Source organism: Hyperolius riggenbachi, chromosome 7, assembly GCF_040937935.1.
Source record: "Hyperolius riggenbachi isolate aHypRig1 chromosome 7, aHypRig1.pri, whole genome shotgun sequence".
In the NCBI taxonomy this organism is placed as follows: Eukaryota; Metazoa; Chordata; class Amphibia; order Anura; family Hyperoliidae; genus Hyperolius; species Hyperolius riggenbachi.
Window position 1 is genome coordinate 191,873,334 of NC_090652.1, and position 14,367 is coordinate 191,887,700.

General features: G+C 42.7%; 1 protein-coding gene across 3 annotated transcripts in view; it reads left to right on the forward strand.

Moving 5' to 3' along the window:
* The window catches only part of SF3B1 (splicing factor 3b subunit 1), a 315,589-nt gene that overhangs the window by 118,119 nt on the left and 183,103 nt on the right, over positions 1-14,367 (forward strand). For all 3 annotated transcript variants that reach the window (XM_068244953.1, XM_068244952.1, XM_068244954.1), the window contains one exon: positions 9,522-9,762. In XM_068244953.1, the coding sequence (XP_068101054.1) occupies positions 9,522-9,762 (241 nt within the window). The remainder of the gene's footprint in view (positions 1-9,521; positions 9,763-14,367) is intronic.

Below are 14,367 nucleotides of genomic sequence, written 5' to 3' on the forward strand. Positions count from 1 at the left end.
GGCGGCTCTCCATCCGCTGACCGTGGCCGCAATGCTTTATGTACTCTGTCAATTTTGATCACCTTGTATGTAGGCTGTTGCATCATCTTATTAAAAATGGCCTTCAGGGTCGATTCAAGCTTTTGAGTAGCAATATCTTCCATCAGGCCTCTGACTTGAATATTACACCTGCGGTTTCTATTTTGCAGAACCTCAAGGCTTGTTCAGCATTTGTTGTTGCTTCTTTGCCACCTGTATTTGCGTCATGTCCACACTCAAGCCCGCATTAGCTTGTTCCAGATTCAATATTGCATGGGTTGTTAGCTCTGCTTGAACAACCTGTAGATTGGCTCTGGTAGCTAGGGTGAATGCAGTCAGCAAGATCTGTCTGGTCGTTTTTGGTGGGCAAATTGTGTAGTAAATACCGTATCTTGTTAAGATGCCGCTGCTTTCACTGCCTTACTTTTGTTCAGAGAGACGGCCATATTGGCTAGTGTCTGAGTGGCCTCTCGTTCCTCTTCAGGTATGACCTGCTATGTCAGGGAAGCTCCAGCCTGCAGCGTTTTTGACAAGGCTGTGGAGTCGGAGCAATTTTGGGCACCCGGAGTCGGAGTCGTTGATTTCATAAACTGAGGAGTCGGATGATTTTTGTACAAAATTCACAGCCCTGTTAAGTATTAGACTAAGGAGTCGGAGTCGAGGAGTCGAAGCCATTTTGGGTACCCGAAGTTGGAGTCGGTGGTTTCATAAACTGAGGAGTCTGAGTTGGAGTCGGAAGATTTTTGCACCGACTCCACAGCCCTAGTTTTTGATCCCTGTCCCGTCTTGGATAGTGCAGGCATACTTTGGTGACAGTCAGGTGAGCTATTTAGCTTTAGGCTAGATATCCTATTAGGCAAGCCGTGAGCTCTGTGGTAGTGCATCCTCACACAGTCATGGCATATAATATTATATTTAGCTTTGACACCTAACTTGCATTGCTTAAAGTCATGCATAAAATGCTAACCGACTTAGAGTATTTGGGGGGGGGGGTTATATATAGAGTGGCCTAACCTAGCTATTTGGTTTGAATAATAATTTAGTATTTATATAGTCTAGGGCCAATTTAGGGGGTAGCCAATTAACTTTTCTGTATGTTTTTGGCATTTGGGAGGTAACCGGAGTGCCCGGAGGAAACCCACGCAGACACGGTAGTTTCAAAATTGGATCCCCCCAATCTGTGGCTTCCACTGCAGGTAGTCGCCCATTGGAAGAAGTAGCTGGGCATGCTCTGTTTGTTCATACCTTGTTTAATTTCATGGCTATGAACTGCATCCAATGCAAATACTTACTGAACTACTCGAGCCTCTGTCCCACGATCACACCCCATCTCTGCAGCTGCAGCGCCACTCTTCTCTGCTCAGGACACTAGCCGTCACTGTGTCCTGAGCAGAGAAGAGTGGTGCTGCTGCAGAGAGATGAGGTGCGATCGTGGGACAGAGGCTCTAGTGGCTCGGTAAGTATTTACATTGCAGGGCCAGGGATCGCTACACAGAGGGGGGGGGGGGGGAGAGAGGCCGGGGATCGCTAAAAGTCAGAGAGAGCGCTCTCAACATTACATACAGGTGGGGAGAAGAAGGGGGGTCACTGATTACACGGGGGGGGGGATCTCTAGGCTCAGAAGGGAGGCCTCCACATTAGTCGGATGGGGAGAAGAGGGGGGGGGGTAATTGATTACACAGAGTAGGGAGGAGGAATGCCAATCTATATCTTCTCTGCTCCACTAGAAATTTCCCTGGCTGCAAAGACGAGTGTAGCTCATCCTTGCCGCTTCCAGCATTTTTTTGCAGGACGAGTTAAATTTGTCCTTACCGCTAGGGAGTTTGAAGAGAGACTGAAGCCTACTTAATTTTTTTTTTTTTTTCATTTATTTATATGCAGCCCTCTTCAGCATTAATGGCATAGCTATCCCGTGGCAAAACGAGGCCTTAATCACCTCGAAATCCCTGGGGCAAATTGCGGTGCTCCTTCCTGTTAGAGGCAGAACTGTGAACAGTAGCTCTGCCTCTCATTGCATCAATCCCTGCTGATCACCGCCTCTCCCCTGCCCTTCTTAGTCTTCTTTCACTGAGAGGGGTGGGGGAGAGGCAGAGATTCACGGAGATTGATGCAAATGGAGGCAGAGCTACAGCGCTAAGCTCTGCCTCCCTGGACAGAAAAATCTCGGGGAGGCTATCACTAGGGTGCACAATTTTGGGACCCCAGAGCTGTACAGTGTAGCGATGCATCTATATAATGTTGTGTCCCCAAACTGTTGCCCTAGTGATCTCATCCTCTTGCTATAGATGGCACCCTTTACAGGTGTCTATGATTCTTAGAGGAGCTGACAGCTATACTATCTCAGAAAAAAAATACCACATATAGAAGTAGATAAGTACTTACTCTACTTGCATAACATGTTTTGCACTGTCCACGTTTTGAGTTTAGTGATTTCTCTCTTTCTTTTCAACAAGTGGTCTTTATTGAGCAGATTAATACAATGCATAATCTAGCTGGCACAATCATCACAAAGAAAAAAAAGTAGGTAGAGGCCATAAAAGTGCACCTAGTTAAAACTCTTATCATATCCATCAAACTGCTAGGCATCTGAAGAGTGTCAGACCAGGGCGACCAAACTACATCAAATTTATCATCCTGGTCGGAGAAAGAGGTGATTTTCTCCATCCAATAAAATTCGGTCATTTTGTGAGTTAGGGCAGTAGAAGGGATAGACTAACACTTCCACCCTCTCTAGCTACTATAGCCTTGGCTGCATTGCAATAGTGGACAAGAGGTTTGTTACCATATTTAGATAATGAAGAAGCCTTCTGGTTAAATAAGGCCACCCAGGGGTTTGGGGGAAATATTTTTCGAACACCAGAGAAACTGCTTTAAAATGCAACATATGTACGACTGGGCATTCCCACCAACCGTAAACCTGGTCCGCTATGGCACCACACCCTCTGAAGCATAAATTTGGAAGAGGACAATCCTCTCCCGCACAAGATCTGGAGTTCTGTACCAATTGTAAAGTCTTTTCTAACTCTGCAATCACTCCTGCCACTTATGCATTGCAGGGGTGATTTCTTCACAATTATACGAAACCTCACAGTAAAAGAGTGAAATGAGGCTTGGGGTATGCTGTTATGAATTAAATTCCTTCTCAATAGAGGGTGGGGCCCTCTATAACCCATTTTGCGCACAGCCTTTAGAAAAATGTCTCAATTGTATATAATGAAAAAAGTCACAGCTGGTAAGGCTATAGCGGTCTCTGAAGTGCTTCAAAGGTAGAACCTTGTCTTCAACGAACAAATCTTTTAATTTTAGTGGGCCCCGTGATAGTCAATAGAGAGTCAACATGAGCGTGCTCGCTTATAGATTTTGTATACACAAGATACGTATGCTAAGACTCTATGCTGTATGTCCCTCCTAGTTCGCCTCCTCTTTTCAGAAATATAACATAAAGAGGTAGCGCCACACAGGTGAAACCACAACACGACACAATAAAGTCCTTCAATAAATCACTATCACTGTCATGATGTATGGAGCAGTCCCTCTCATAACAAGGCTGAATACTATGCAGCATCCTTTAAATCTTCAATATGAAGTGCCTTATGCTTATCCACAAAGAATAACCTTCACCATAACCTTGGTGTTGGACTCACCATCCACTAAGACCCACTGGTGAGTAAGATGTAGCCTTGGGACAGTTACCGGGAGTTGTCCCCCCACCTCTCAGGCATGTGTTCTGTACTTCACTGAAATCCAGCTTCCTTCTTTTGATAAAAGGATCTACTGACCTTAATAAAAAGGGCCCCTCATAGTGTAAAACCATATAACATTTATTAAACTATAAAAACAAATTGCACTCAGTTTTCCAACTTGCTATATAGGCATAGTTTGGCCTGCAACGGGCGCTCCCCCATCTTGTTGGCCGCAGGCAGGCTTTGCCCTGTATTTCCACAGCGTGATCTGCTGCTATGCACGCCTCCGCTGGCTTCACCTACGTGGAACGCCTACTGCTCGCTCTCTGTTGGACTCCTCTTGCTCCGCCTGACATATTTTGTCAGTATGACTCATTAGGGATAAGAAAGGCCTTTTTTATTGAGGTGGGGAGATCCTTCTATCGAAAGAACACTTGCCTGAGGTGGGGGATGACCCAGTAACTGTCCCAAGGGTACATCTTACCCGCCAGTGGGTCTTAGTGGACGGTGAGTTCAACTCCAAGGGTGTGGTGGAGGTTATTGTTTGTGGATAAGCAGAAGGCACTTCATATTGAGGATTTAAAGGATATGAAGGTCTTCTCCGCATCCATTGAAGGAAGCAAAGACGACCCCCTGAGCACGATGCATAACCTTAACCAATCCCATCATTCATTTAACATCTGTGGTCTGTTGGCCCATGATGAAACCTGTTTGGTCGGGATTTATTACCTTTGACAAAGATTTTAATCGTTCGGCCAATATCTTTGAAAATATTTTGATGTCGGTGTTGATCAGAGATATTGGCCGATAGTTAGAAACCTCAGCTTTATCCCTATCTGGTTTAGGGATGACCATAATGATTGCTGGGAAAAGTTCTTCAGAACCCAAAAGTAATTTGAAGATGGGATAGGGGTCAGATGTGGTTGAAAGGTCTTTATAATAAAGAGCTGTATAGCTGTCAGGCCCCGGAGCCTTTTCAGGGTTTTAATGACAGATGCAATTTCTTTAGAAGATATGGCGGCATTTAATTTTAGTCCTGTCGGCCAGGGAAAAAGTAGGAATTTGGGCCTTGTTTAGGAAATCTAGAATGTCCAGAACAGACACCTTAGACTTATCCGTAGTGGTACCATCATATAACATGGCATAATAAGATGTAAATAACTTGACTATCTGTGAGGGTCAAGACATTTTACCGTGTTGATCCCTAACGGAATAATCTGTTTTGTGCCAGCCTCTGGGAAAGCTTGCAAGCCAAGAGAAGTATCAGGCCTATTAGCCTTATCATAATACTTATGATTAGTAAATCGCAGGGAGTGTGTTCAGCACGCTTAAAGTTAAACTGAAATGACAAAAAAAAGTGTTTGACTTACCTGGGGTTTCTGCCAGCCCTGTGCAGCCTTCCAGTCCCGAGCCGATCATCCACGATCCTCCGTTCTCCTGCCACCAGCTACTTTTGGTACTGTCAACTTGTCAGTCGACGGCAAGCCATGCGTATTTTTCCTGCCTGCAATAGTGTCCTGCACTAATAGTGCAAGATTGCAGAGTCGGCGGAACCAAAAGTAGCTGGCGGCGGGAGAACAGAAAATCTTTTTTTCTTTCAGCAGAGATTTTACTTAGCGCCCCTCTGTTCCTTTTTAATGCAGCCCACCTAACATTACACAACGTATCCCCAGCAGAATTGCAAGCAAGATGATGAGCAATAACCTCACAAACAGCCACTTGAATGTTTGAGAGATCCTGAGGTTCTTTAACCCTCCATCTAAACTGGGTAGGGGAGCTCTGGGAGAAAAGTATCACATGCACTGAAGCGTGGTCTGACCATGAAATCTCAGATATTTTAACACCTTCTGTTCTGTCCAGAGCAGTGCCATCCATGACTATAAAGTCTATTCTGGAGTAATGCTGGGCATACACGGCTCGATTTTAAACCATTAAGATGGCTTGATAATTTCCAACATGTCTGATCTCCCGCCCGATCGTTTTGCTGCTCTATTCCGGATTGCAGTGAATGGAAAAAGATAAGAAAAACAAGTGGAAGATAAGAGAATTGACTGCGGAATCGAGCGGTGTATGCACAGCATAAGACTTGTGAGGGTGGGAATAAAAGGAGTGCTCCCTCTCCCAGGATGCATCACCCTCCATGAATCCCAGACATTAACATCCGCCAGAAAAAGACAGTATGTCCTTATTAGGGGGCCTATGAGGCCCATCACGAGCTGGGGAAACATCCAGAGATGCATTGAAATCGCCCGCTATGATTAATTTACCCTCATAGTGGATTGTTAATTTTGTGGAGAGAGGGAGTGAAGAAAAGAGCGGAAACCCTAAGTAGGAGCATAGGCACTCACAAAGGTGTAAATCCATCTCTGAATGTTCACCGCCGCTAGCAGAAACCTCCCATTGGGCTCTCTAATAACTTTAGTAACATCACGCGATATGTTCTTCCTGAATAACAGACACTCCGCATCGCTTTGTGGGGGCAGAAACCTAATGGGTGCGCCGGTATAATTTATGCAAATAGCTTGGCCCCGAACAATGTGGGTCTCCTGAAGAAGTAGAACCTCAACACCTATATTCTTGTAAAAGTTGCTCGCCATCCTCTTTTAAGGGGCGTTGAGACCTTTAAAGAGACTCCGTAACAAAAATTGCATCCTGTTTTTTATCATCCTACAAGTTCAAAAAGCTATTCTAATGTGTTCTGGCTTACTGCAGCACTTTATACTATCACTGTCTCTGTAATAAATCAATGTATCTTTCCCCTGTCAGACTTGTCAGCCTGTGTCTTGAAGGCTGCCAAGTTCTTCAGTGTTGTGGTTCTCCTATGAACTCCCCCTTCCAGGCCCCTCTATGCACACTGCCTGTGTATTATTTAGATTAGGGCAGCTTCTCTCTTCTCTTTTACAAGCTGGATAAATCTTCCTCTGAGCTGGCTGGGCTTTCACATACTGAAGAATTACAGACAAGGGCAAAGCTGTTTGCAGAAAGAAACAAGCAGCCTGAAACTTCAGTGCATGAGAACAGGGGGAAAGAAACACACAAATGATCTCTTGAGATTCAAAAGGAAGGCTGTATACAGCCTGCTTGTGTAGGGATGTATTTTCTATGTGTGGGCATACTGTACATCAACCTACTTCCTGTTTTGGTGGCCATTTTGTTTGTTTATAAACAAACTTTTTAAAACTGTTTTTAACCACTTTTAATGCGGCGAGGAGTGGCGAAATTGTGTCAGAGGGTAATAGGAGATGTCCCCTAACGCACTGGTATGTTTACTTTTGTGCGATTTTAACAATACAGATTCTCTTTAACATTGTGCGTTACTATTTTTGGATAGGGGTTCTGCTCCTACAGACTGTAGACATCGATAAGGATGTCGAAGCCATTTTAAAAGCACAGCAATAATGCAGTCAGCAGGAAGTGGAGCTGGAAAGGGACTGTGGAGATAAGAGAACTGCTAAGCATCATAATGGAATAGGAGCAGTATGAAGATTGTGAGGGTTTTAGAGAGCGTACATGCATTGTAGAGAACAAATAAACACTAAATATGTATTAACCTCATAAATCATAAACGGTAAACAAACTGAACAGGAATCAGGCTCTGTTCACATCTAAAATTAAGCGTTATGCGATTTTGTGCACCCCTTTTTGCATGCATTTATTCTTAAAATCGTGAACGCAGGCGCTGCACAGTGCGATTTTGTGAGCGTTTAGCGCCCTTCCTATACCTTCCATTAGAGCAAGATCGCCCCAAAAATGGTACAGGCACCGCTTTGTGTAGCGCAAAGCAGACGAAACGCGCCATGAACCTTCTCATAGAGATTCATTGCACAAGCATTTTGTGGGTGATTCTGAAAATCGCCTGCGCTTAAAGGCCGAAAATGCCCTAGATGTGAATGAGCCCTTAAAGAGGAACTGAAAATGTAATAAAAAAGCTTAATTTTTAAAATAATTATGTATAAATTATTTAGTCAGTGTATGCCCATTGTAAAATCTTTTAAATCCCTGATTTACATTCTAACATTTATTACATGGTGACATTTCTACTGTTGGCAGGTGATGTAGCTGCTGCATGCTTTTTTGGCAGTTGGAAACAGCTGTAAACGGCTATTTCCCACAATGCAACAAGGTTCACAGGCAGGAAACTGCCAGGAGTACGACGGTCCTCAGTTTCTTGTAGGAGGGGTTTGACCACCATATCAGTCATACAGCTCCCCCTGATGGTCTGTTTGTGAAAAGGAATAGATTTCTCATGTAAAAGGGGGTATCAGCTACTGATTGGGATAAAGTTCAATTCTTGGTCAGAGTTTCTCACTTTAAAGGGGTTCTGTTGACCTTTTAAAAAACAAAAACTGACACTTACCTGGGGCTTCTATCGGCCCCCTGCAGCTGGAATGTTCCGCGCCGTTCCCGGCACCGGTGTAATTATTCATCTAACTAGACGAATAGAAGTGCGGCTGTGCTCCTTGGCCATGCGCGTGCTCTCTCCTGTGCACCAAACGCAGGGCTAAAGAATGTACTATAACGTCCACGTTAGTCTTTCAATGCGTTGCATTAGGGGCACGTTATGCAACCTTAATGTCGCATCAAACGCAACGTCCCTCTGTGAAAGAGGCCTTAAGTTTTCTCCCCTACTTAGTAAACCCTGTGTCACCTATACTTTAATTACAGGGGAAAAACACTTTATTTTTTAAGTGTGACTTTAAACTTTTTTTTTGTTTTTTTTTGTTTCAGTAAATGGTTTATGTAGATTATGTAATGTAGCTACTTGCTACAGCAGGAATAATTTGGTTTTAAACGGGTGCACGAGCGGTGACAACATGGGAATGTGAATGTACAAGTGTGGTCACTTTTGGTGTAGGACATGACTCTCACATCCTGGAATTTACAGGAGGAAAAATTAGGATGCGAATTGCGTCCTTGAATCTGAAGTGGTTAAACATCCATGTACTGATGATACATTGGCATGAATGGAGACTTCATATTGTTTGGGGCATAAGAAAATGAAACCACCTAGTGCTAATAAATTGATCATGTGAATGAGACTTGAAAGAAGCTGCTCATGCTTCTTAGAATTTAAACCTAAAGGGAGTCCGAGCACCTCATGCGGATGCCTTTAAGCCAGACGACTTCCAACAAAGTCCTGCTATGACCCTCCTGGAGGAGCCTCTTGCAATGGCCATTCGTGTCACTTCCTCTTCCTGCTTCATTCAGTGATGCACTTCTCTAACAGAGAAGATGGGTGACCCGGAAGTTATCACATAGCCAAGATGGCAGCCACGATTTTTAAATTGAAATTGAATGAAAACTATTTGGTTTAGAACGGCGATTCAGGCATCAAAAGAAAGAGAGAGCACAAGCTACAGAAAGGTATGCATCTTTAAAGGGAACCGAAACTGAGAGGGATATGGATGTTTCCTTTTAAACAATACCAGTTGCCTGACTTTCCTGCTGATCTCATTAGCTGTAGTAGTGGCTGAATCACACACCTGAAACAAGCATGCAGCTAATCCAGTCTGACTTCAGTCAGAGCACCTGATATGCATGCTTGTTGAGGTGCTGTGGCTAAAAGTATTACAGACACAGGATCAGCAGGAGAGTCAGGAAACTGGTATTATTTTAAAAGAAAAAAATCCATATCCTTATCAGTTTAGGTTCCCTTTAAGTACTTTGCAGTACTGGTCGGAGTCTTAAACGCATGCCCATGAGAGGTGCTCGGAGTCCCTTTAAACTTCACCAGTGTTTGCTTTGAAAAATGAAAATATAAAGTTCTGATCTTTGTTCCAATGGAGCGTTTTAATTAACAATTCTTTTAATTTATTCAAGACTCCTGGACACACCCCTTCTTCATTGAGGTGGGATGAAACACCTGGCCGAGCAAAGGGTGGCGACACTCCTGGAGCTACTCCAGGCTCAAAGATTTGGGATCCAACCCCTAGTCATACACCTGCTGGGGCTGCAACACCTGGCCGTGGTGATACTCCAGGACATGCAACACCTGGTCATGGAGGTGCAACTTCCAGTGCACGTAAAAATAGATGGGATGAAACGCCAAAAACAGAACGTGGTAAGCCTTTGATGCAAAACTCTGCCTATTCCATCTACCAGATTGCAAAATTGTAGAACAATTGCACACAGTGTTAGCTTCCATCCGCGTTTATTAACATTTTATATACAAATGAACAGCTGTAAATACAACATCTTATGGTAAACACAGTAATAAATTACATTATAAAATGTATCAATTGCTAACAAAATAACTAGTAGAGATCTGACTACCGTAAAAATTCCATACAGCTATTGAGCAGTTTTTAAACAATTAGTGTTGCCATGAATCAAAAATGATTAGCATTAGGTTTTTAACTCCACTAGATACATACATCAATCAAACAAACGCTATGTATATTCCACAAAGACATAGTAGAGACAGGAAATGAAATTGTGCCCACAAAGATGTCACCTCATCAAATATACTTTTTCTATTCTCTTTAATGGCTATTGATCTCTCCATTTTTAATTGAAGTGTCATATATGAAGTCAATTCTGTAAATATATGTTCAGTTCTCCAATTGTGTAACATGGCAGATCTAGAAGCAATTAAACAGTGGGTAATTAGGAGTTTTTGCATCAAAGGAAATTCTAAAATGACAATACGTAATAAAGCAAGCTCTAGCTTGACACAAATATTATGGGTAATAGAAGCTAGAATATCATTGGTATAATTCCAAGTTTTTGATGACATCCCCACAGTATGTCGGACATCTCCTCAATATGTTGTATAAAGGCCAAATTGGCCCACATTCCCTCCAACATAAGTTTGTTTGAAAGTCATGTAAAAATGTGACTATCTCTGGAGTATGATACCATCTCCAAATTGTTTTCTATAAAAATTCCTAGTGTGAGACATTTTCCTAAAATAAAAAAGATTGTCTTCCCACGAATCCATATCAATACTTATTTACAATATAGAAATAGTGCTTTTGGTAGGTTCAGTGATTGTGCAAGTAAAATGCAACCTTGTGTTCTGATGCCAACAATGCAGTCAAATAAACGTATTTTTCGGACTATAAGACGCTCCTGACCATAAGACGCACCCAGGTTTAGAGGACAAAAACCAGGAGAAAAAAAAATATACTAAACCTGGTGCATCCATGGTGAGGGGCATCTTGTGGATCTTCTCCTCTCCATCCCCTCCCCCCCCCCCCCCCAGTTATTATGCCCACCCTGTGCCTTCTTTGTATTTCTTGTCATGCTTTGTTCCTCCTGGGTCCTCCTTTGCCCCCACATATCCTCCTCTGTCCCCCTGATGACTCCCTCTGTCCCCCGTGTTCTCCTTTGCTCCTTGTCCTACTACCGGATGTCACCATGTCCTCTCTGTCCTCCTTTGTCTCTGGTGTCCTCTGCCTCCCTGTGAACTCCTCTGTCCCCTGTCTGGTGTCACCAGTGTGCCATCTGCCACCCTGTGCCCTCCTGTCACCCCTCTGTGCCATCTGTCCTCCTGTGTGTGTCCCCTCTGTGCCATCAACCCCCTGAGCCCCCTCTGCCCTGTGTCCCATGTGCCATCTGCCCCCCTCACCTCCTGTGTCCCCAGTGTCCTCCTTTGACTCAGCACCTGCCCCCATGCCCTTCTGGAAATATTTTATATACTGTACTTGGCACAATAAAGGATGTCCCAGGTGTAGACACCCGGGACCTCCATATAGCCATCCCATCCCCCTCATCACTGCTCAAACTGATCTGGAGTCAGGCTAGACATGCTGGAAGGATAAGGACAGTACTTTTGTCCCCAACACTGCAGCCACACAGCAGCAGAAGACTTACTGCTGCTCACTAAACAGTTACCTTAATTCAAACAGAGCCAAGCTTTCCTTCACCTCCCAACATAGTAACATAGCTCTGGAGTTTTTGGATCTGGTTTTGTTCCATAACGAGGGGAAAATCAAAACCAAAACGTTTTTTAAACAGGTTGACTCAAATAGCTATATTCACTTTGACAGCTTTCACTACAAACCATGGACCATTAACACCCCATATAACCAATTCAAACGTATCTATAAAAACTGTACGGATATACAAGATTATGAAACCCAGTCCAAAACTTTGGTTAATAAATTTAAGGAAAGAAAATACCCGAAAAAACTCGTACAAAATGCCAAATTCAAAGCTAGATATCCCCACACATCCTCGAAAACCGACAATGACATATCATGCAATAATTCAGAAACCACATTACGATTTATCACTAAATATAATGTACAACATACAAACATAAAAAATATCTTAACCCATAGATGGGAAATCCTGCAACAGGACCCATACTTACGAGACTATATCCCGAAAAAACCAATAATGACATTTTGCAGAGCACCCAACCTTCGCAATCTACTGGCACCAAGTAAAATCAGGACAGTTTCAAAGACACCATCCCAACCAGCAGGTTCCTATCCATGCAACAAGACACGTTGTTTAGCGTGTTCCTTCATAATGAAGATAGATCATTTGGTAGCAACAGTCAACGAGATCTCTTACCCCATTAAAAAGCATATAGACTGTGACTCAAAAATGGTCATTTACGTGGCTACCTGTCCCTGTGATGTACAATATGTAGGACGCACCAGCCAACAACTACGGGACAGAATTGGACAACACAGGCGCAACATCCTTAAAGGCCTGGCCACACACAGTCTATCCAGACATTTTGACCAAATCCATAGTAGAAATGTATCAATGCTTTCATTCGTAGCTTTAGAACAAATCAATCCGCTGATACCAAATGCGATCCAGACCCTAAAAAATAGGGAGATGTTTTGGATCCAAACTCTAAAAACTCTAGTGCCCTTGGGGCTGAATGAACAATTGGAGAAAACCTTTTAGAAGTACCATACAACAACACAACAGCTTGGCGGGTATAGTGCAATAGACAGGGTCCCCCAGCTATATTTATATGACACTCACATGACACGAATTTCTAATTTTTATGATCATCTCTGTGATTATTTACCTCTATGGTTGTTTGCTATATTCATTACTAACAAGTGTGCGACAAACATTCATAGAGGTACAGATGGATATAAATATGATTTACACATAATATTAGTACACTATGGTTGTTGGTATCTATTCTATATGGCCCGACGCTATAGGTTTTTACCCTCCATCTATATTCGTATCTTACCATTTTATTTCTATGTTTTAACCGATAACAGTCGCTCTCTCCTTTCATTTTATATAAAATTTGTTTTTACACAATTTATAATTTTATACATTATAGTTTATCTGTGATCAACCTTTTACCTTGTCTAATTATTATTATTATCATTATTGTTATTATTATTATTATCATCATCAGATTATCACCCTTATTCCGAATAAGGTGGACAATATCATCCTGTTCAGCGCTCTATCCAGAGAAATCATCAGACCACACCCCTGGGTCCAGTATGACACATAGCGTATTAGCTACTATGCTCCTAGTTAATTTACACAATAGGCTACAGACACCTCCTAATATATCCTAATTGCAGCAATCCGCGTTCCCACCACTAGATGGGGCAAGGGTACAATATACAACATACATTACTGTGGGACAGCTCCGTTCTCCTAATTCTCCTATTTCTTTTAAATTCATTGATTTTGTTATTAACTCAATTATACAGACGAGTGCTGTGATTAGGTACCCTTTTGTGTATGCTTGGCCTTCTTCTTGGCCCCTATACATTAAAAGTGCTGGGGGTGATCATCCTCCAGCACACATGTCGTCTGTGGCTTCTAGCCCACACATGACGCACTTCCGCCCCCAGGAGATCCAGCATTAGCCGAATCAAACATGGCCACACTGAACTCATGCCCCCAATTGACGTAATTCCGCCGGGGACTTGTAACCAAATATGGTGCGACGGATAGCGTCCACTTCCGCGCACGTCTGACCCCGTGCCACGCCCACCATAAGTTGGTATTGAGCGTGGGGTATATAGAAGCAGTTATGGCACCCAGCGAATACAGAGGTGCCAAGCCAGTTCAGACCATTGCTGGGGTAAGTTCGCTGAACCTATTTTATGGTACTATTTTTATGTTACTACCACTGCCTATTACCTCATCTACTACCCTCACCACGGGCGGAAACACTATGGTCTGAACGCCTATAGTCATGCATCCAGTCCAGATAGACTATCGCAGGACCATCTAGTATGCAGAAGGAAACAGTTTAGAGCTTCTGTTTAGTTCAGAGTTTAGTTCGGATGTTAGTTTATTTATTTATCAAGGGACATGTGCAATATTTACCTATCAACTCTAAAGTCTTATATCAGTTTCTCCCTATATGTCTGTGTGGGTATATATATCAGGGAACATGTGCAACATTTACCCATCAACTCTAAAGTTTTATGTCGGTTTCTCCCTATGTGTCTATGTGTGTATGTATATATATTTTTCACCCAAGATAAATAGAGATGTATGATGACATTATTTCTTTTTTTTTTTTTTTTTTTTGTATATATATCGTCAACTGTGTCAACTGTGGAAACTTATAAATTTATTCCTCTGGCCCAGAGATATATAACTCACTCTTTTGAGAGCCATTTTTGTAATGAATTACAGATATGATGAGGCGGTATCCATTATAATGTATATTACAATTATGAATATATAAGTTAAGGTTTTATATTGCTGACAG